Source organism: Culicoides brevitarsis, chromosome 1, assembly GCF_036172545.1.
Source record: "Culicoides brevitarsis isolate CSIRO-B50_1 chromosome 1, AGI_CSIRO_Cbre_v1, whole genome shotgun sequence".
In the NCBI taxonomy this organism is placed as follows: domain Eukaryota; kingdom Metazoa; phylum Arthropoda; class Insecta; order Diptera; family Ceratopogonidae; genus Culicoides; species Culicoides brevitarsis.
In genome coordinates this window covers 4,453,352-4,474,702 of record NC_087085.1, presented here as the reverse complement: position 1 = coordinate 4,474,702, position 21,351 = coordinate 4,453,352, and the positions used below count along the sequence as shown (strand labels likewise).

General features: G+C 25.9%; 6 protein-coding genes and 1 long non-coding RNA gene across 8 annotated transcripts; 4 read left to right on the top strand and 3 right to left on the bottom strand.

Moving 5' to 3' along the window:
• Positions 1 to 813: 813 nt before the first annotated feature.
• Positions 814 to 7,897, bottom strand: LOC134838458 (sorting nexin-17). Its single transcript, XM_063853991.1, has 6 exons — positions 7,727 to 7,897; positions 2,506 to 3,047; positions 1,664 to 2,033; positions 1,399 to 1,602; positions 1,241 to 1,339; positions 814 to 1,179 (listed from the first exon to the last, which is right to left on the bottom strand). Exons 1-6 carry the CDS (start codon positions 7,787 to 7,789, stop codon positions 1,024 to 1,026), a joined length of 1,434 nt encoding a protein of 477 aa, XP_063710061.1. The 5' UTR covers positions 7,790 to 7,897; the 3' UTR covers positions 814 to 1,023.
• LOC134838387 (uncharacterized) lies at positions 5,509 to 6,119 on the top strand. The gene is made up of 2 exons (XR_010162354.1): positions 5,509 to 5,800; positions 5,876 to 6,119. It is a non-coding gene; the product is annotated as an uncharacterized LOC134838387 (long non-coding RNA).
• A 741-nt stretch (positions 7,898 to 8,638) lies between the features above and the next one.
• LOC134831423 (lysophosphatidylserine lipase ABHD12) lies at positions 8,639 to 13,459 on the top strand. 2 transcript variants are annotated; one of them, XM_063845161.1, is made up of 4 exons: positions 8,639 to 8,776; positions 9,598 to 9,758; positions 12,174 to 12,292; positions 12,358 to 13,459. In XM_063845161.1, exons 2-4 carry the CDS (start codon positions 9,721 to 9,723, stop codon positions 13,398 to 13,400), a joined length of 1,200 nt encoding a protein of 399 aa, XP_063701231.1. In that variant the 5' UTR covers positions 8,639 to 8,776; positions 9,598 to 9,720; the 3' UTR covers positions 13,401 to 13,459. The 2 variants fall into 2 exon arrangements, with proteins under 2 accessions (XP_063701231.1, XP_063701223.1); XM_063845153.1 differs by having other exon boundaries at positions 9,598 to 10,213.
• Positions 13,460 to 14,322: 863 nt separating this feature from the next.
• Positions 14,323 to 16,165, bottom strand: LOC134836904 (protein sarah). The gene is made up of 3 exons (XM_063852180.1): positions 15,709 to 16,165; positions 15,457 to 15,644; positions 14,323 to 14,886 (listed from the first exon to the last, which is right to left on the bottom strand). The coding sequence occupies exons 1-3, from the start codon at positions 15,978 to 15,980 to the stop codon at positions 14,660 to 14,662; spliced, it is 687 nt and encodes a 228-aa protein (XP_063708250.1). The 5' UTR covers positions 15,981 to 16,165; the 3' UTR covers positions 14,323 to 14,659.
• Positions 16,166 to 16,231: 66 nt separating this feature from the next.
• On the top strand, positions 16,232 to 18,230 carry LOC134829303 (m7GpppX diphosphatase). Its single transcript, XM_063842334.1, has 2 exons — positions 16,232 to 16,802; positions 17,712 to 18,230. The coding sequence occupies exons 1-2, from the start codon at positions 16,341 to 16,343 to the stop codon at positions 18,228 to 18,230; spliced, it is 981 nt and encodes a 326-aa protein (XP_063698404.1). The 5' UTR covers positions 16,232 to 16,340.
• Positions 18,231 to 18,289: 59 nt separating this feature from the next.
• Positions 18,290 to 19,692, top strand: LOC134829293 (uncharacterized). Its single transcript, XM_063842322.1, has one exon. It carries the CDS (start codon positions 18,290 to 18,292, stop codon positions 19,517 to 19,519), a length of 1,230 nt encoding a protein of 409 aa, XP_063698392.1. The 3' UTR covers positions 19,520 to 19,692.
• Positions 19,693 to 20,469: 777 nt separating this feature from the next.
• LOC134827047 (alpha/beta-tubulin-N-acetyltransferase 9) lies at positions 20,470 to 21,314 on the bottom strand. The gene is made up of 2 exons (XM_063839579.1): positions 21,089 to 21,314; positions 20,470 to 21,035 (listed from the first exon to the last, which is right to left on the bottom strand). Exons 1-2 carry the CDS (start codon positions 21,273 to 21,275, stop codon positions 20,614 to 20,616), a joined length of 609 nt encoding a protein of 202 aa, XP_063695649.1. The 5' UTR covers positions 21,276 to 21,314; the 3' UTR covers positions 20,470 to 20,613.
• Between the last annotated feature and the right edge of the window lie 37 nt (positions 21,315 to 21,351).

Sequence of the window (21,351 nt, the reverse complement as noted above, 5' to 3'; positions counted from 1 at the left end):
TGCAATAAATGATATTTTTAATAATTTTTACCTTTGAGGTATGCAATGAGCTTCTCATATCATTTTATTAATTTTCTACGAATATTTAATAATTTTTTTCGTAGTTTTTGTATCATAATATTTCTGATATTCAATAAAAAATAAATTCATTTTAAGTAAAAAATATATAAAAATTCAATAAAAATTTTAAGTTAAGGCGTGAAAAAGTATTTTTCAAAGAGTTTCGTAATATTATTTTTTTATATTTTTTTTAAAAAACAACAACAGATTTTTATTTTTTTAAATTATAAAAAAATACAGTTTTTAAATAAATTAATAAGAAAAATAAAAAAATTTTAAAATAAAGAAAATACTTAATTTTTTTAAAATTAAATAAAATAAAATAAAAATTTAAAAAAAATTAATTAAATTAAAATAAATTAATTAAAAAATTAATAATTAAATTAAATAAAAAAATTAAAAAAAAATAAAACAACTTTTTTAAATTTTGTTCATCATTTATTTTTATTTTATTTATTATAATTGGGTTGATCATCATTTATATTTTTCTTTACAATAATTATTTATTTAATTAATAAAATATTTATTTTTTTTACACATTTGAGTTTCAAATATTTAATTTATTTTTTTTAGCAGAAGACAAATTCATTAAAATATGGGAAGAAATATTTATTTATTTATTTTTTTTGTGTGTTCAGAATGTTGCAAGTGAGCTTGATATTTTATTTATTTAATAACATAAAAACAACTAACAAATATTTCTAAATATATATATTATTATTTTATAATAATAATTCTTAGTTAATAAAAAAAATAATAAAAAATATTAATTTCATGGTTATTGATTTCCTTTTCATTCACATTTGTCACAGTTTTGTTAATATTTTTGAATATTTTTTGTTTTATATATGTTGAAATGTTACATAATAATTAATTAATTAATAAAATATGGAACAAGAGAAGAAATTTTCCGAAATTTTCAAGTTATTTGTTGTTATTAAAGAATATCTTCACAGACGAATCTCAAAGATCGTCGTCGCCAATTTCCTCGAAAGCCTCATTGTGCACAGATTCTTTGTTGCGTTGGAATAAAACTGTCGTTGAAATGCGATTTTTGATGAATTTCCGATTACTTGTGTTTGGTTTTCGCAAGATTTGATTGGAATTCGAGTCGCCTTGCTAAAAAAAAATTATAAAAAAATTAAATTTTGTTCAAAAAATTAAAATTTCAAGTACGAACCATGCTGGAAATGGTATCTGTCGAACTTGATTCTGAGATTCTGTTGTAAGATCCGTCACGTTTGATGTAAGAAATGGTTGTATTGTTGCCAAAGTTGGTCTGAAAAAAAATTAAAAAATTATTTTTTGTACGAAAAATTGATGAAAAATAATTTTTACTTGAATATTGTTCGTATCGCCGCCAACTTTTTGGTTTAGTAACTCATCTACCATGCTTTGCAAGCACACAGACATGAGCATTGCCTGTTCACTGGTAATCGTAATCCACTTCAAGCAGTTTTTAGACATTAAATATTCGAAAGAGAGTTCGAGACCGTTCGTTGTTGCACTGTCATTCGAGGAATTTGACGATAATTCTTCATTCTACAACGAAAAAATTAAATTTTATTAAAATTTTCTTAAAAAAAAAATTTTTTTTTCTTACATTATGGATCGTTGTGACCCTCCAACATCGCATCCGAGTAACTTTGAACTTGGTTTCTTGGATTTTTTTGCCGTGCGCCATGCGTAAACTCAATTCACGGTTGCCAATGACGACAGTTGCGAGCGTATTTGGTTCAGGATAGTCCACAATTGCGGGCAGAAATTGAAGACAACCGTACGAAGGGAGACTTCGGGCGACGTCAAGGTATTCTTTCTTGCTTCCGCGAGCTTGCAAGTTGGAAAGTTGCTCTTTTGTGTCGTGCGACGCTACAATCCAGCCTTTTTCGATGTCAGATACCGTTTGGATGTACAAAAGATTCAACGCGATACGATCGCGCATCAGTTCCAAATCGTAATTGGAGTCCCAGTAACTGTTTTTGAAGAAAAAAAATAGAAATTAGTTGTTAAAAGAGGTAAAATTTAACGAATTTTGAGTTTAAACGATTTAAAATGACCCAATGCACATTTTCAAATTTTGACCCAAAGCAAATTTTGAATTTTAAATCAAATGAACGTTCAAAATTTTTGACCTAATGAAAATTTTTAATTTTGTATAAAAAAAGTTCAGAAATTTTGTCCCATTGAACATTTTTTAATTAATTCCCAATGCACATTTTTACATTTTTAGCTTATTGCACATTTAAGTTTATATTTTCATCTCGATACAATTTTTTTAATCCAAAATTTAAATTTTTGTGTAAAAAATTTTGACCTAATGCAAATTTTAGATTTTTGACCCAATGCACATTTTCAATATTGAACCCAATGCACATTTTGAAATTTTTTTCTTCAAAAATCGATAAAAATAAAATTTTTTTAATAAAATTCAAGTAAAAAACTCACTTTTTCCGTATAATAATTTTACAATCATCAGTCAGTCTTTGTGAAATGTATGGCGCCTCAAAATTCATCAATTTCCGTATCAACGTGATGCCTCCATCGTTTTCCTTTCGCATCAAAAACAACGAAAAGTAGTAAACATATTCCTTTGGCAAGTCAATCAAACTGCACGCCTTCTCGAGGACCTTCGTTGAGCATTCTGTGGTATAGGCATTCACGGAAATTCGGTATCCATTGAGCAAGTAAACGTCGAGAATCGTTTCGCGTCCTTCGACAAACGAGGATTCTTGTTGCGCATTTAGCAGGAATATTCGAAGCAGTTCAGATTTCGAGAAAATTGGATCCTGCCCGAGAAGTTGGATGTAACGCTCGAGCGCTGCACGACGATTCTCTAACTGACTATTGGAGAGCGGCAATAACTTTTTGGGCGGGAAACTTGGAAGTACTAAAGAAGGCAAGGAACGTTTCAGTTGTTCGTGCAAATTGTGCAGTTGCTTGTATCGCAGGCAGCAATGGAACGTGCCGTTAATGTGAATGTTGTAACCCTGAAAAGGTAAGAAAAATAATTCTTTAGTTATTTATTTAAAAAAAAAAATTTAGTTGAGAATTTTCTTAACTTTATTTCGTAAATTTTTTTGTATTTTTTTAAATTTAAAAAAAAAAATTCGAGCTATTTAAAAATTTATTTTTAATTTAATTTTCAAAAAAAAAAATAATAATAAAATTAAAAATAAAATAATTAAAAATAAAATAATTAAAAAAAATTAAAAAAAAAAAAAATAATTAAAAAATAAAAAAAAAAATAAAAATAATTAAAAAAAATAAGAAAAATTTAAAAAAAAATATAAATTTTATTTTCAACAAATTTTTTTTTTAATTTTTTAAAAAAATATTCATTTAATTTATAAATTAGTTTTGATTGATTTTTATTAATTTTTTTAACAAAAAAATAGAGAATAAATTAAATTTAATTTTAAAAATTATTTATTATTTTTTTAATTAAAAAAAAATAATTAAAGCTGAGATTTATTAAAAATAAAAAATATTAATTTTAAACAAAATAAAAAAAAAATATAATTTTCGATAAATATTTTTAAATTAAAAAAATAATTTAACAAAACCAAGGGAAATTTCCAAATATTTATTTAAAAAATTATTCAATTAATCGATTTCCTTAAATTGATTGTAATCCTAACTGACTTTTATTTTTAAAAAATGAGACGAATGAAATTGATCAGTCACTATGGATTTCGCATGCAATCCCGTCACGAGCCTCATTTGAATTACCAAAGAGCCATTTTTCATTAAATCGCCTTGTTATCGACATTTTGCAGCGAGAAAAATACAGAAAAATCCTCAAAAATGATGTCAAGAGCTCTTTTGCAATCACGCAATGTAATGCGTACCATCGTTCGTCGTTCCCACGATGAAGGAGGCATTCCATTCCAGGTAATTTTTGCTTTTTTCCCATTTTTTCCGCAAAAAAATATTTCTCACACACACTCCGTACATTTGGTTAATTATGTAATGCGGAAAAAATGCCCAAATTCTATAAAAATTCATGATTTTTAACATTTTTCTCATTAATTTCCTTTTTCAGAACATGCCCTTCAGCGCCAACAGCAAATTCTGGTTCACAATGGGCTTCACAGTTTTCTCTGCAAGCGGAACTTTCCTCCCATTCTACGTCGTACATCATCAACTTTCGAAGTAAATGTCGTTGTAGCTGATCAATTCGACCAAATTCACGGACTGTAAGAATTTTTTGCCACAAAAAGTTGCTTTGAAGCTAATTTTTCATCGATTTTCAGGTTTTTCCGCTGTCATGACGATACTTGGTCGAGTCAACAATAGTTTTTCTTCTTGTTCGAGGGAAACTTGAAGCATTTTCTGCATTCTCTTGCAATTCCATAGCTTTTATTTTTACTATTCAACTGTTTTCTATCCTCCAATGAAGTGATATTCTTCTGTAAAAGAACGAATTTTCTTTATTTTTTCGATTTTTCGTGCTTTGTGACCTTCCCTTGTTCAAGTAACTTACAATTTAAATAAAAATTATTCACTGAAATCTCGTGTTTTCTTGAAAAATTGTCGTTGCGTAACAATTTTCAGCCGGGTTTTCGCAAATTTTCACGTCTTGATTGGATAAAAGTTGAACGAAGACTGCAAGAAGCTCCCGCTGAGAAAGAAAATTCTCCGCCGATTAACGAAATATGCATGTGACATGCACTTTATGCAGTTTTTTAGGCAGATAAAATTTTGTTTTTAATTTTTTGTTCAGTGCCCCATGTTAAAATATGAAAAATTGATTTTCACGAAGGACAAAAAAATATATATTTTTTTTAAATTTCTTAATTTTTATTTTTTTTTTTTGCGTCAAAAAAATAATTATTTTTTATATCGAAAAAATTTTTTTTTTGCAAAATAATTTTTTGTCTCGAATATATTGAAAATTTTAAAAAATTAAAATATTTAAAAAAATATTTAATTAATTAAAAAAATTAAAAATATTTTTTTTTATAAGAAATTAATTAAAATTAAAAGGAAAAAAAATTAAAAAAATATTTTTCATGAGACAATTTTTTTAAAATTTAAATCACAATTTAAATTTTAAATTAATTTTTTTAAAATAATTTTTTTTTTAATTTTTTATTTAAAATATTATATTTTTTAAAAAAATAAAATTAAATAAAATTAATTAATTTTAATTAATAAAAAAATTTTTTTTAAAAAAATGTTTTTAAACAAAATTATTATTATTTTTTGTCTATGAGATATAAAAATTTTTAAAAATTAAAATTTAAAAAATTTTAAAAATTATTTTTTTTATAAAAATTAATTAAAATTTCAAGAAAAAAAATTTAAAAAAATATTTTTTATAAAACAAAAATTATTTTTAAAAATTTAAATCGCCTTTAAATGCAACGAAAATATTTAATGTGTGTATTAGGATGCCAAAACTCTTCTCTATGACAAAAATCCGTTCTCCAATAAAATTCCGCATCGATTGTTCTCTCTACTGATTGTTCTAATAGTACTCCCACGTACAGAAATGCACTTCTGCAATGCGCTCGTGCACAGGTGAATCCGTTCTCGCCGTTATTATTTCACTGCACTGCAAAATCCCTTCGCTCACGTTTCATTCAATTTTCAGCTCGTGTCACATCCACACATCTCGCTTCAAGTTCAATCCGAAAAAATCATGTTGGCAAGAGGACTTCTCCGTCGTGTACCCAAATCATGGCAACAATCGATCCGTAAGATGTCGGATACGCAACCTCCTCCACCAATTGGCGAGGTAACGAATTTTCTCTCCAAAAAAACAATTTTTCCGCGTTACGTAACGAAATTTTTGTTGACTTTTTTTTTGCAGAACTTGCCTTTCCGCTTCGACGACAAAACTCGCTTCACGGTGCTTTACACGGTTTTCATCTCATCGGGATTCGGCCTTCCATTCTTTACTCTGCATCATCAAATGACAAAGTAATTCTGGAGCACGGCGATTTAGTGTAAAAAGTAACTTTTTGGTTAAGGAAACGAAGCTGTTGAGATTCAATTTTGTTGATGGAAATGCAATAAAAACCTCGATTTGAGTGATTGTTAGAAACGAATTCCAAGTGAATTGTGTTTAAATTTTATTTTTTTGTTAACTGAAAGGCTCAAAGTGTCGAAAATTTGTTAAAAATATTTAATTTTGGTCAAAAGTCTTCTTCATTTTGAATATCCTGAACTCATATTGTAAAAATTTAATGTCTCGAAACCAAAAATATTTGCGATACGTTAAAGATTTTGAACATTTCTTAAAAATTTTTGATATTTTTTAAAATATTTTTGATTTTTTTTTTATAATTTTTTTTATTTTTTTTAAATTTAATTTAAATAATTATTTTTAATTTTTAAGAAATTTAAAAAAAAAAATTAATTCAAAAAAATATTTTAAAATTTAAAAATTTTAATTTTTTTTAAATTTTCTTCCATTTTTTTTTTAAATTTACTTCCTATATTTTATTTAAAAAAAAATGTTTTTAATTTTTTTAAATTTTAATTTTTTAAAGAAAATTAAAAAAAAATATTTTTTTTTAAAACTATTTTTTTTTTAATTAACTTTTGAACTTCTTGTTATATTTTAAAGATTTTTTTTGGAAATTAAAATTAAATTTTTTAAAATTTCAATATTTTTTTTTTTTAGATTTTAATAATAAAAAAATTAATTTTTTTTTATTTAATTTAAATAATTAATTAATAATTTAAATAAAATTAACTATTAAAGTCTTAAAGGTTTTCAAGAATTTAGCATCTTTTTGAAATTTTTTGAAGATTTTTTAAAGAAAAGTCTCTTTATTTAATGAAAAAAAAAATTTTTTCTCCGTAAAAAAACTAACTTGTTCATTGGAATGTGGTTTAAAAAAATTATTTAAAATTTTTACTTAATATTTAAGATTTTGTCACTTTTTAAAATTTATTTATAATTAAAAAAAAATTATATATTTTTTTAAATTTTTTTATAGTTTTTTAAAATTTAATTAAACCTATTTTTTTTTAATTTTCAAAACAATTTTTTTTTAATTTTTAAATAAAAAAAAGTTTGTAGATCTTTTTTCTCAATTTTTCAATATTGAACCAAAATTTATTAAAAAAATCAAAAAAATTAATTTTTAAGGTAAAATTTTGTTTTTTTTAAATTGAAACATTAAAATTAACCAATTTCTAAATAAATTTTTAATTAATTTTTTAAAGAATTTAAAAAGAATTTTTCCATCAAATCCAAAAATTTCATCAACTCCAACAAAGGTCCATTGACTTTTTGTCAGTAATTCATCACCCACATTCAGCTTTCCATCGAGCACTGACTTGACATGCTCACTAACTTCACTTTCATAAAATAAAACATGATCCATAATTAAAACTTTACAAAACATTGCACTTTTCGTATCATTTGAATAATCTGCGCCAATCCGCCTTTGAAAGTTTATTTTTAGTTACTTTTGTCGTTTTATCAATTATTATTATTTGTTATTATTTTACTACAGAATCAACTAACGCAAATAATAAAAAGTGAATGTCACTCATTTTGGATCAGATTGAATTATTACGCAATTTTACAAACAAGGAATTTCAAGTTTTGGATTGTTTTGCTCATGTTTTGTCACTGCGATGAAGTAATTGTTTGTCCGGCTGTTCGTAAATGGCAATAAAAAAAAATTTCTTCATAATTGGTACTTACTGTGTATGAGGCTCCCGTGGCATCATTGACGAATTCTTGCGTGTCAGGAACCGAAAAATGCATTTTTTTCTATTTTTTAATTTTTTTCTGAATTTTTTAATTTTTTTTTTTCTAAAATCACTTCATTTGATTGTTTATTTCAAGTTGTTTTTTGTGTTTTTGTTCGCGAAATAAAATTTATTACTACGAGGTACGTAATGAAAAAATATAAACATTAAATTCGATACTATATATTGCACAAACATTCACATATAACATTAACAAACAAGAAATTCTTATGGAAAAAATACGCCTTTGCAACAAATTATTTTTTTTTGTACACAAACAATATAAAATGCAGTTGTATTAGAGAGACAGAGATTATTTGTTGTAAATTTTTACTTGATTTTTTTCTCGAATGGCAACGAATTTCGATGTATCAGCGGGTATGGACGCGATTTTTATGCCGTTACGTGCATCGTGAGCAATCAATAAAGCAAATGCGAGTATTTTGACGTCAATTTTCGGCGAATTTTTTGTTAATTTGCAACTTTATTTGACGGAAAAAATATTTTGTTTCATTTTGCTGCTGAGCACTGTATGGAATAAACTGAGAAACAAGTGTGACTTGACAAGTGTCATGTTGTACTTTTTGTCCCGACATCATTCATAAACTTATTTTCATTAAAAAATAATTTTTATTTAATTTTTTTTAATTATTTTAATACAAAAAAATATTTAAAAAATTATTTTTTTATTTTTTTGTATTAAAATAATTAAAAAATAATTTTAAAACGTAAAAATAAATATTTTAAAATATTTATTTAAATAAAATCGAACAAACCTACAGAGTTACGGTATTTAACCATTGAGGAATTTCATTCATTGTTTTGACAGATTTGCTTTTTCGCTTGTTCATATAAGAAATATAAGGAAAAGAAAGAGAAGGGTAATATTTTATGCGGTTTCTTGCATCATGTTTGTTTATATTTTATCAAAAGTAGTGCAAACTTTTAGTGTTATCGATAATTTTATCAATTTTTCGTGAAATTTATTTATTTTGGGACACGTGTGAGTAATAAATTAGTAAAATTTATCGATTGGAAGTGATAAAAAATGAAAATTATCAAGAAATAATATTAAAAATTAATGAAAATAATAAAATTTTGTAGAATTTGTTTCCGTAAAAGGAAAAAAATGTTAATTTAATTGAGGATTAATTAATTAAAATTTTATATGAATGACAATTTTTTATAAAAATTTGTACGGATAGAGTAATATTTTTAGAAGAAAAAAAATTTTTAAATTGCTTGGTTTGAATTCATTGGAATAGATTTTATATTTTGTTTCGTAATATTTAATTAGGTTAAATTATATTAATTAATTTAATTGTTTTTTTTATTAATTTCATAATAAATTTTCAAACTTGTCATTGAAATTAATATGAAAAGAAAATAATCAATAAAAAAAAATACAAAAAAAAAAATTAAATTATTCATTAAATAAAATAATCATGAAATTTTTAATTGAAAAAATAATTTTTTTCTTACCAAAAAAAAAAAAATAATAAATAAATTCAATATAAAAAAAATAAATTAAAAAAAAAAAAATAATTATTTTAAAATTAAATGAATCATAAAAAAATTAATTTAATTTAATTTAATAAAAATTTAGTTTTTAATTTATTTTTTTAAAATTAATTTTGATTTTTTTTAAATTAAATTTAATTTTTTTTAAATTTATTTTAATTTTTTTTTTAATTTTTTTTTTTTTTATTTTTTAGATTAATTAAAAATATTTTGTGTTATTTATTTTTTTTTTGTTTTCTCATTAAACAGCTGTTTTTTCCTATTATATATATTTTCTTATACTCACAAATCTTTTTATTATAGTATTCCGTACTAAAATTACCAACACAAGCAAAGCCGCATCACGAAGGAGCAACCAACACACAACAAACCATTTGCAGCCAGTTGTTTCGTAGAAGTCATTGCGATCAGGTGCACTTTTCTCAAATGGTCTATTGTGCAGTGACAAAACGTAAAATAAAAAGGTGAATCATTTTGCACTAAAATCTGTCGATTCTCGCGTTACGATGACACTTTAATGGACAATAAATTATTAAAAATTAATCACTTACTCAACAAATTTACAAAAATTCACATTACGTCGCATTATTTATTAGAGAAGAAAAAAAAACAATAAAATTGAATAATTTTGAACGTTTCGTGTCGTGTATGTGTACGATCGTCTGTGAAAAAAAGATATCAAACAAAGAAAGTTTTTAACAGAAAAAAAAGTTTTAGTTTTATCGAGACACACGAAAAAAAAAGAGAAAAATTCAAACATGACAAATAATAATCGAAAATATAGCAGTGAAGAAGCGGATGAGCATCATTATGTTGATCCAACGCCTTATAAACGCTCGAAAACGAACCAAATCTTAATTGATATCTTGAAGACGGTCATTATTCCAGTTGTGCTCTCGATTTGTTGGTATCACGAGTTGTAAGTATTGCGAGAACTTTCTTAATTCAACGGAAAATAAGAAAAAAATTAAAACTGGTTCTTGGTTACTTAACAAAGAAAATGAAAAAAAAAATCTGAATCAGCTGGAAAGTTGCTTTAAATAAAAAAAACGTAAACAATGCAAAAAATTACAAAAAAAAATACGAAAAAAAATTTAAATAAATATTTTTTTGAAAATTAAAGTGATTTTTATAAAAAAAAAATAAAAAAAAATTCTTCAAAAAATATTTTTTTTTTAAAATTTTTAAAAAAATAATTTTTTTTTTAAAAAAATAATTATTAAAATTAAATAAAATAATTAAAAAAAAATTAAAATAAATAAAAAATAATTAATAAAAATTAATAAAAAAAATTATTTTTAATTAAAAAAAAATATTAAAATTTTAAATAAAATAATTTAAAAAAAAAAAAAAAAATATTAAAATAAATTTAAAAAAAAAATTTTTTAAAAAAAAAATTTTTTAAAAAAAAATTGTCATAAAAGTACTTGCTCCATTTAATCCCCATTACTATAATTATCAACAGTCCGTCAAAAACACATGTTAAAAGACAACGGATGAAATATTAATAAACCAACGTTGATAATTCAGTATCATTATGGCACAAAAGTATTGAGTAACAGTTGCTTCAGCATGTCAAAAGATAATGAAAAATTGATAAAAACTCTCACAACAAATTTCACATCCGCTATTTTTGAACTTAAATTGTTATCTACAGAATTGACCCAGACAGAATTGATTCGTGAGAATCGACGCGAAATTGAGATTATTGATAACCAAATGCGCAAATTAATTATTTTTTGCATATGTTACCTTCCTATAAATTGTTTATTTTTTCGTCATTTGAGGTCTACTTAGTCTACTATACTAAACGACCTTGACTCGATAATATAATGTAAGTTTTTTTTTCGCTGTAATTTTGTTTGTTTGTGTGATGTAATTAAATGTTTTTTCGCGAATTTATGTAAAAAAATTAAGTAAGAGAAAATTTTTTATGCAAAAAAATGTGATCTTTGAAATTGAGATCAAAGTTAAGTTTTAAAGGAAAAATTAACAAAAAAATTTAAATATGAAAAAAATCTAATTAAGAATATTCTGAAGAAACAATAAGTTTTTTTAAATTCAAATTAAAACAATTTTTCAAATTTTTTTTAAATAAAAAAAAATGTTGAGTTAAAAGTTAATGACCTTATGAAACAAAGTATAAAAATTATTAAACATTTTATGTTTGAATACGAAAAAAAAAATTTAATTTTAAACGGTAATTTTTTGAATTGATATTTGAAAAAATTTTTTTTCAAAAAATTAAATAAAATGACAATTTATAAACTTAATTTCGAATCATTAAAGATTTTTATTTTTTTAATTTCAAAATTATTGAACTTGACTCTTAATTTATTAAATTTTAATTAAAAATTAATTAAATTAAAAATTAATTAAATTAAATTTAATTAAATTAATTTAAATTATTTTTTTATTTAAAAATAAAAATTTTTTATTAAAATTAAAATTTTAAAAAGAGAATTTAAAAAAAAATTTATTTTTTATTTTAAATATTTTTTTTTGAAATTTTGATTGAAAACTTATTTAATTGATCCTTAATTTGCTCTAATGAGCAAAAATTAAATTTTAAAAATTTTAACCGTCACTTTTTTGAATTGACATTTCAAATTTCAGCTTTAAATCTCTTTAAACTTGATAAATTTAACATTTTCTCTACTTTTTCTGTAAAAATCTATCAAAATTTTAAATTTTTTAATTATTTAATACAAGAAATAATTAAAATTCAGAAAAAACTCTTTAAATAAAGTAAAAAATTCATCATTTTAAGTTCAAAGTAAGCACTTATGAAACGTTACTTAACATAAAACGTGCAATTTTCGCACATTTGCATCACTTAACGCCATTATCTCACCCATTTTGCTCTAATTTCGTTTCAGAATCACATCACTCGGACTGAAAATTGGCTTACTCATCAGCATAATCTTCTTCATTGTATTCCCATTGATCTTCAAGTACTCTTATAAACTTCAAAGAGCAGTGCTATTCTTGACATTCAGTAAGTTTCATCAATTTTTTTCAAGTAATTTGCATCTATTACTGTCATTTCCTCCCTTTTTTCAGTTCGTTATCCGGGCAATTTGGATCTTGGTCGTCCCGATCGTTCAGGACTTTATGCGACGCGCAACTTTTACATTTACCATCGTGATCCAAAACGCGAAAAGGATGTTCGGATAGGCGTTTGGCATGTCTTGCCGAATTTTGTTGTCACGAGATTCAGTAAGGAGCTTCGTGTGCGGGATAATGTTCTTGCAAATATCACTCTAAATGAGCGCGAAGATCATCTAAGTGCCTTGAATGAGGAGAATTTCAACAGAATTTCGGAAAAATTTGGAGCTGGATTCCAAGTTGAGCACCATGGAGACAATGGCGAGTCCAAAAAATCATTTTACGAAGCTCTCTTGCGTGACACGAAGATTCCCGTGGTTTTGTATTTGCATGGAAACACTGCAAGTCGCGGAGCGCAACATCGTGTCGACATGTATCAAACTCTCCGTGCGCAAGGATATCACGTTATTGCCTTCGATTATCGTGGATTCGGCGATTCGAGCAGTTTGGGACCTTCAGCGCGTGCTGTCGTGCTCGATGCGAAGAACGTGTACAAATATATCGTCGAAAAAACCGAAAATCCAATCCTAATTTGGGGTCATTCGTTGGGCACGGGCATCGGAACGCATCTTTTGACGGAATTGCAACAAATGGAAATCCGTAAACCGCGCGGAATAATTCTCGAAAGTCCCTTTAACAACATTAAAGATGAAATTAGTGAACATCCCTTTGCCAGAGCGTACAAATATTTGCCGTGGTTCGAATTTACCATCGTGAATCCGATGTTTCAGAACCAGCTGACGTTCGATTCGGATGAACGAGTGGCGGAAATTAAGTTGCCGATCATGATTTTGCATGCGGAAGACGATCGTGTGGTGCCATTCCGACTCGGATATAAACTTTACAGAACAGCTCTCAAGACAAGACCCAAAAATTTTGCGCCGATCGAGTTTTATCGATTTGCAGCGTCGCATGGATATGGGCATCGATGGATTTGTCGCGCGCCAGAATTGCCTTCGATAGTTAATGGCTTCTTTGATAAGTACGAGGATAGTTAGGAGTATTTATTAAGTTACCAAAAAAAATTAAATAATGAACAAATTTTTAAATAAATTCGTGATTTTATAAAAAAAAAAAAATTATTTTAAAAATTATTTTTTTTAAAAAGAAAAAAAAATGGTAAGTTAATTTTTAAAATAAATAAAAATAAATTTAAATTATTTTAAAATTAATTAAAAATTATTTTTTCACTCAAAAAAAAAATAAATAAATAAATAAAGATTCATAAAAAAATATAAAAAAAAAAAAAATATTTTAAAATTATGTTTTTAAGGTTCGAAAAAAATTTAATTTAATTTTTTTTTAATTAATGTTTATTTTAAATTTTTTCAAAAAAAAATACATTTTATTTTAATATTGAAATCATTTTTAACTGATAAATTAAAATTAAATTTGAAAAAAATAAATTAACAAAATAAATAAAAATTCACAATAAAAATATAAAAAATATTTTTTTACTCAAAAATATTAAAAATAAATAAATTTAATTTTAAAAATTAAAAAAATAATAATTTTTTTAAAAATATTTTATTAAAAGATTAAAATTAATTTTAAATTAACAAAAAAAAATATTCTTTAAAAAAAACTTATTTTATTTAAAGCCTAAAGGCTTAAGCTGAATGAAAATTTGATTAAAAAAATTTTGAAAAATTTTAATTTTTTTTTTAAATTTTAAGAAATATTTTTTTATTTTTTTTAAGAATTTTATTATCAGATTAAAATTAATTTTAAATTAATAAAAAAAAATAAAAAAAATTCTTTAAAAATTTTTAAAATTAAATTATAATTTTTTTAAATAAAAGAAAAATAAAACAGGTGAGTTAATATTTTATCTACATGAATAATTTATTTATTTATATCATTTTTAATTTATTTTTTTTACAATGTTTTAGATCCATCTAGATTTTCTTTTATTATTTATTTATTTTTTAATGTTTAACTCTCAATTGAATTGAATTCGTCGTTATATAACACATAAATAGCTAAGTAATTTCCTATCTGGCATTCACCAAATTTCAAACTCTTCTAATTTTCTTACAACTTAAATTTTTTTTCTACTACAGACTTCACATAAATAATCATTTTAACAACAAAAATACTGCAAACACAAGAGAAACAATTTTTTTTAATTCACACGTTTCCATCATCATCATCTCTTTTTTTTCTTCAAGTTTCATCGAAAAATCATGAAAAAAAAAATTGAACGAAAGATTGTCGATTATTCTTAAATAAAGCAGAAATTCGCGCGGAACAAGAGTTAAGTTCGTTCGGGACAAGCAGTTTGCATAATTGGAATTTTTGCGGAGGGCCCGTCGTTGTTTGTTGCGTCGCCCGTGTTTAGTTGCGGAGCTGCATGAACGAAAATTCCCGGTTTGTTTTCCGTTTGCGGGAGTAACTCGTGACTTTCGCCGGGCGTGAGGGTAGCTAATGCTGCGAGCAAGTCGTGGTTGACCAATGGCTCGTTTTCTTCGCGGGGCTCCCATCCTGAAAGAAATAAATAAAGTTTGAAAAAAATTCATTAAAAAAATTATTTTATCAAAAAAATAAAAATAATAATAAATAAAATAATTTTTTTTGAGAAAATAATTTTTAAAAAAATTAATTAATTTAATAATAATTAATTAAACAAAAATAAATATTTATTTCGAGAAAAAATTTAAAAATATATTTTTTTTATTTTTAAATAATTTTTAAATAATTTTTCAAATTATTATTTTGATTTTTTTTCAAGAAAAATTAAAATTCTTTTTTTTTTTTTTTAAATTTTTATTTTTTTTTAATTTTTTTTTTTTTAATTTTTTATTTTTTATAAAAAAATTAAATTTCTTTTTTTTTAATAATTTGTTTAAATTTTTTTTCATAATTTTTTAAAAATATTTTTAAATAATTTTTAATTTTTTTAAATTTTTTAAATTTAAAATTTTATTTTTTTAAAAAAAAATTTTTTTTAAAAATATTTTTATTTTTTTTTAATATTTTTTTTTTTTTTAAAATTTTATTTTTTTTTTTAATAATTTTTTTTTGAATTTTAATTTTTTTTAAATAGAAACTTACCAGCTGGCGGCGACGCAGGCGGCGAAATAAGAAACTGTTTAAATGGCTTTGGAGGCTGCAAATTTTTGTTCGTAATCGGCGTAATAGGTTGAGCAAAATAGCAATTAATCAACATCTCGTTATCGAATCGATATTGATGCAACTGAATACGGGCATTTGCAGCAGAAATTCCATTATCATAGTTTACTCTGCATCCGAAAAAAATAAAATTTCCCATCAAATCCTTCAAAAAATGCTAAAATTCGACCTTACCTCAACCGTTTAAAGCTCTTCAACCACTGAAACGTGATGACATCCCCGAAATTCTTGAACAAATTCTCCAATTCTCGCTTCAACTCTTCACTCGCAAAGACATTCGAGTGAATATTCGTGACAATTATCGACGTTGGCAAGTCGTCGAAGCTCTCCTCGTCGACTTCGGGCTCGTCAATGTCGCCCTCGGGAATGACGGGATGCTCGCAGGGCAATCCATCCGACGAGTTGATGTAAATATCCTCGTTTTCGTCGCCGTCTATCGATTCCATGACGATTTTTGGTTTTGCTGCTGAGATGAAAATTCGGAGCACGGAGGAGTGGACAGACAGATTTCGTGTTTTTGTGACTTGCGAAGAGTGCGATCACTGCATCAGATGCCGTTCGTGCGTCGATTAACGAAGGGAAAAATCCTTTATTTTCGTATTTTTTGTTTTCCAGTTAGTCACAAAAGGAGATTTTGACAGCAACGAGGCGATTTCGCATCGGATCGAGGGAGAAACGTCACAGTTGTCGTGTGTTGATTGTTGCAAGTGCTTGCGTTTCGTGCGTTGACGAGAGAAAAAAATCGCAAAAACAAAGAAAAAGTGCCCGTAAATCGGTGAGGAGTGCATGGAAAAGACAAATTTAATATGAGCAACGATGAAAGTGACGCGCCAGCAGCAGTTAGTGAACCACAATCCGACTATGATCTCTCGCAATTTCGCGGAGAGCGCCTTCTAAGCAACAACACCGATCGCAAGACTGTCTGTGTCCTTGGAAAATTTCCGCAATTGTCGCAGGAGGATCAGGCGATCGTCATTCTCGAGAAGAACGCCTTCACGGAGGAGCAAATTCTCACGGCGGATCGCGAAAAGAACTTTTTCCAGTTCATCAGCACGCTGAACAAGGAATTCATCAATGATATTTACGGGAATTTCACGTTGTTAGCGAAACCCGAAGCGAACACAATCAAAACAACAATCATCTATCCGGCAACGGCGAAGCACATTTCCAAATATACCAATCAGAATTTGTTCATAATTCGCGAAACTCCTGAGTTGTACGAGACTTTGACGGAACCTTATTTGAGCAAAGGCCAATTTTCATTAGATGTGAGTATTTTTACGATATTTTGCATCAAAATTCACAATTTTTTTCATTTTTCGAAATAGAAAAATTAATTTCGAGATAACAATTTCATTTCAAGATCTAAAAATTTCATTTCGAAAAAGAAAAAATTAATTTCGAGAAAGAAAAATTTCATTTCGAAAAAGAAAAATTTAATTTCGAAAAAGAAAAATTTCATTTCGAAAAAGAAAAATTTAATTTCGAAAAAGAAAAATTTAATTTCGAAAACAAAAATTTCTTTCCAAGAAATTTCAATTTAATTTCGAAAAAAAAAGTTTATGTTGAAAAGAAAAATTTAATTTCGAAAAAGAAAAAAAATATTACGAGAAAAGAAAAAGTTAATTTCGAAAAAGAAAAATTTCATTTCGAAAAAGAAAAATTTAATTTCGAAAAAGAAAAATTTCATTTCGAAAAAGAAAAATTTCATTTCGAAAAAGAAAAATTTAATTTCGAAAAAGAAAAATTTAATTTCGAAAAAGAAAAATTTAATTTCGAAAAAGAAAAATTTCATTTCGAAAAAGAAAAATTTAATTTCGAAAAAGAAAAAAATTATTACGAGAAAGAAAAATTTTATTTCGAAAAAGAAAAATTTATTTCGAAAAAGAAAAATTTAATTTGAGAAAAGAAAAATTTAATTTCGAAAAAGAAAAAAATTATTACGAGAAAGAAAAATTTCATTTCGAAAAAGAAAAATTTAATTTCGAAAAAGAAAAATTTCATTTCGAAAAAGAAAAAGTTAATTTCGAAAAAGAAAAATTTAATTTCAAAAAAGAAAAATTTAATTTCGAAAATAAAAAAAATTCATTTCGAGATCGAAATTTTTATTTCAAGAACTGCAATTGCATAACTTTCAATTTTTTTATGAAAAATTTTATTTTTTTTCTCATTTTCAGTGGGTCTACAACATTTTGGAACACAAACAAGAAGAAGAGCGCATCGTTTTCGAAGATCCCGACAACGACAACGGTTTCATCCTCCTGCCCGATCTCAAATGGGACGGCAAAACAAAAGAAACTCTATACTTGATTGCCATTTCACGTAGACGCGACATCCGAACGTTGCGCGATCTAACCGCAAGCCATTTGCCGCTCTTGAAAAGCATTCGAGACAAATCCATCGCCACAATCCGCGAAAAATACGACATCCAAGAGTCACAACTTCGCATTTATGTGCACTATCAACCGTCGTTTTACCATTTTCACGTACATTTCACGTACTTGAGACACTCTGCGCCCGGAATTAATTGCGAAAGATCTCACTTGCTCGACACAGTTATCAGCAATTTGGAGTTGCTATCGGATTATTACAAGAAATCGACGTTGTCGTTCACTGTTCGCGAAACAGACACACTTTACGAAAAATATGAAGAAATTATTAATGAAAGAAATTGCAAGAAAATCCGAGTTGAGTGAAGTTTAAAAGAGAAAAAAATTATTTTTTAGGAGTTAAGAGTAGATTTTAAGTAGAAATTATGGAAATTAGCAACATTATAATTGAAAAACGCCCGCGGCTGCAGTGTGCCAACTTTTTCATCACATTTACGGAGAACTTTGTGCAACAAGATGCCGTCAAATTGAACGTCAGTGCCGACAAACTCGTCATTCGCTTCGACGATCGCGAGTTTTTGGTGAAACTTTCGGATCATCTGCAACTTCACACGAAAACTTTGAGCCAATTGATCATTAAAAAGAACTACGTGAGCTTCCGGATCAACACAAACATGGAAAATTTCACTTCTGAAGTCCTCGAAGTGCATCCAACGACAAATGCGAATAACAATTCTTACCTTTTGGAGTCCGGTTTGACCTTGAATACCCCTTATAAGGTCCATTGCAGCAATTGTACGAACATTTTAACCCCTGACGAGGTCATTTTTGGTCGAATTTTGGAACTTCCATCGGAAAATATGGACATGAGCGAATGGTTTTGTCACAAACACGGCACTTGCGGAGCTTCTGAAGCCGTTTCTGACACAAATAATGACGAATCCAGGTTTTACGACGAGTCAATCGAAGATAAATTTAACTCAAACAAGTTCAAACCGGGTACAAAAGACATTTTTTATGGCAACTACTTTGGATTGTTCAACATGAAACTGTTCAAAAACGTCAGAATTAAAGGAAAACTCGTTTATTGTCGTCGCTGCTTCCAATTTTTGGGCGAACTCACGAACCTAAAGTACAAGGATGCGATAAAAGTTTGGAATGACACCGTAAATTTCGAAAAAATCCCTTCAGGAGACACGATTTTTCTCTTTGACAACACCTCATTGCTGAAAAATTTCATTTTTATCCTTTGCAAGCTCCAACACGACTTCACTTTTGAACTTTTTGGACTCCCGCAGCTGTTCAAAGTCATTTTTGAAGCAACTCTCTCGGATGGCAAGAAGAATTTCCTGCTTCTTCAGGTCATGGATCATAATTTGGAGATGTTGAGACTCCAAAAACCCGCGGAAAATGATGAAATTCAGGCGTCATTGCTGCTCGAAAAATGCAAAACGATGAAATTGTTGTTCAAATTTGAAGAAGATGAGGAACAACCTTTGGTTAAGTTTTGGTTGAGCAATACGAATGTCAGTAGTGTTCAAATTTCACCCCAAATGTTCACCGCAGCAGTCGAATATCTCACGAAAATGTCGTCACTTATTCCGGAATGTTATCGTACGAGTTATGGTTTCGTTCTTAGCTACTTAGATATGTAATTTTAAGGTTTTTAGTTTTTTTCTGAGTGAAGTTTAAGGATAATTTAATTTTTATTATATTGAAAAAAAAAATATTTTTAAGTAAAGTTGCCCTACTTAATGATTAGTTTAAAGAAAAAATGTTAGAAAAATTATTTTCGTGTAGTATTTTGTAATAAACTTAAGATTGTTTAAGAAAAAATACCAAATAAATTCATATTTTCAACTCTAAAATTTTTTTTCTTATTTTTTTATTTTCTGAATTAAATTAAAATTTGTCCCATAAGAAAATTAAATTAAATTCATTAATTAATTTAAATTTAAATAATTAGAATTTTTTTCTTAATTTTATTTAAATTTTTATTTATTATAAAAAAATGAAAAAAAATTCAAAAAATATTTTTAGAAATTAAAAAAAAAATTATTTTATGTTTTTTAATTTTTTTTTATTTAATTTTTATTATAATTTTTTTTTTTCATATTAAAGAAAAAGTTATTTTTTTTATTTTTTAAAAATTAAAAAAAAAAATTTTTTTTAACTATTTTTATTATTTACCTAAATATCCTAAAGAAAAAAAATATTTTTTTATTATCCTTTTAAAGAATTTTTATAAAATTAAATATTTATCATAAAAAAAATTTAAAAAATTATTTTAGAAAACGAAAATAATTTTTTTCTTTACAAAATAGCAAAAAAAAAATTAAAAAATTTTAAAACAATTAATTTTCTTTTTTTTTATTTCTTAAATTTTTTTCTTAATTTTATTTAAATTTAAGTATAAAATAATTTTAAAAAAATTTAAAAAAATAAAAAAAAATGAAAAAGATTTTTTTTAATTCCAAAATAGCAAAAAAAAATTTTTTATTTTAATTATTTTTTTTTATTTTAAAAAATTTTTAAATTAACTTTCAAAAAGATAAAATTATTTTTCTATTATCCTTTTAAAGAATTTTTCAAAAAATTATTCACAAGCATTTAAAAAAATTATATATTTTTTTTAAATTCAACTTTTAAAAATTAATTTTTTGCTCAAAAAAATTTTTTTCTTAAATTTTCAAAATTTTCAACAATTTTAAATCTATTGAAGTAAAAATCCGTAAAAAATTTAAATTTTTCAACTCGTATATTCTTCTAAACTGAATTTCACCCGATTTTTCAACGTTCTCAAATATTCCTCATCAACTTCTTTCGACAACGTGACTTCCTGAAAAACCTCTGAGCGACTATCCTCCGTAAAAAGCAGTTTTTCTCGAAACATTTTGATGCTACTTTCATTCTCCAGCCCAATTTTCGCCAAAAAATGTTTAATCCTGAGATGTTCAATGCCATAAAGTATCATCAGCGTCATTGCTTCAAGCCCGCATCCTTTTCTCCTGAAATCCGTTTCAGCAATCATTATTTCTGCCTCAGCAATTGATCCGATGCCCGAGTCTTCATCATCTGGGAGGATAAAAAGATTTGTGTCACCGATAAGGGACGCGATTTCATCATTTGTTGCATCGAAACGCTCCTTGCTGAGGATCAAAAAAGTGCATTCTACAAGAAAAAATCATGAAAATTTATTAAAAAATGGAAAATTAAAAATTTACTGTCTTCATCTTCGCGCCATGACTTTTGCATCGCATATTCCTGCTCCAAAGTCAATCTCACCGAAGCTGTTGCCTTTTGCAGCTCCTCACTTTCCATCCAATTGTGATATTTAGCAACATGTTTCGCCTCATAAGGGACCAAAATGACTTTTTCTCCAACAATTTTCACTTTTTCGTTGGTTTTCATCGCGATCCGGCAATGTTTTGATTTTGAAAACGGTTTCTGATTGGCTGTTCATGAGTCACAAATGTCAAAAATTAAC

Bases quoted from the DNA above. Each gene is read 5' to 3' on its own strand.
- LOC134838458 (XM_063853991.1), bottom strand. From the start codon at position 7,789: ATGCATTTTTCGGTTCCTGACACGCAAGAATTCGTCAATGATGCCACG. The intron at 2,034-2,505 runs GTGAGTTTTTTA...CTTCAAAAACAG, and splicing joins AAAATTATTATACGGAAAAA to TTACTGGGACTCCAATTACG. The intron at 1,340-1,398 runs GTAAAAATTATT...ATTTTTTTTCAG, and splicing joins GCGATACGAACAATATTCAA to ACCAACTTTGGCAACAATAC.
- LOC134831423 (XM_063845153.1), top strand. From the start codon at position 10,053: ATGACAAATAATAATCGAAAATATAGCAGTGAAGAAGCGGATGAGCAT. The intron at 10,214-12,173 runs GTAAGTATTGCG...ATTTCGTTTCAG, and splicing joins ATTTGTTGGTATCACGAGTT to AATCACATCACTCGGACTGA. The intron at 12,293-12,357 runs GTAAGTTTCATC...CCCTTTTTTCAG, and splicing joins AGTGCTATTCTTGACATTCA to TTCGTTATCCGGGCAATTTG.
- LOC134836904 (XM_063852180.1), bottom strand. From the start codon at position 15,980: ATGGAATCGATAGACGGCGACGAAAACGAGGATATTTACATCAACTCG. The intron at 15,645-15,708 runs GTAAGGTCGAAT...TTTCGGATGCAG, and splicing joins AAGAGCTTTAAACGGTTGAG to AGTAAACTATGATAATGGAA. The intron at 14,887-15,456 runs GTAAGTTTCTAT...TATTTCTTTCAG, and splicing joins GCCTGCGTCGCCGCCAGCTG to GATGGGAGCCCCGCGAAGAA.
- LOC134829303 (XM_063842334.1), top strand. From the start codon at position 16,341: ATGAGCAACGATGAAAGTGACGCGCCAGCAGCAGTTAGTGAACCACAA. The intron at 16,803-17,711 runs GTGAGTATTTTT...TCTCATTTTCAG, and splicing joins AAGGCCAATTTTCATTAGAT to TGGGTCTACAACATTTTGGA.
- LOC134829293 (XM_063842322.1), top strand. From the start codon at position 18,290: ATGGAAATTAGCAACATTATAATTGAAAAACGCCCGCGGCTGCAGTGT.
- LOC134827047 (XM_063839579.1), bottom strand. From the start codon at position 21,275: ATGAAAACCAACGAAAAAGTGAAAATTGTTGGAGAAAAAGTCATTTTG. The intron at 21,036-21,088 runs GTAAATTTTTAA...TTTTTCTTGTAG, and splicing joins ATGGCGCGAAGATGAAGACA to AATGCACTTTTTTGATCCTC.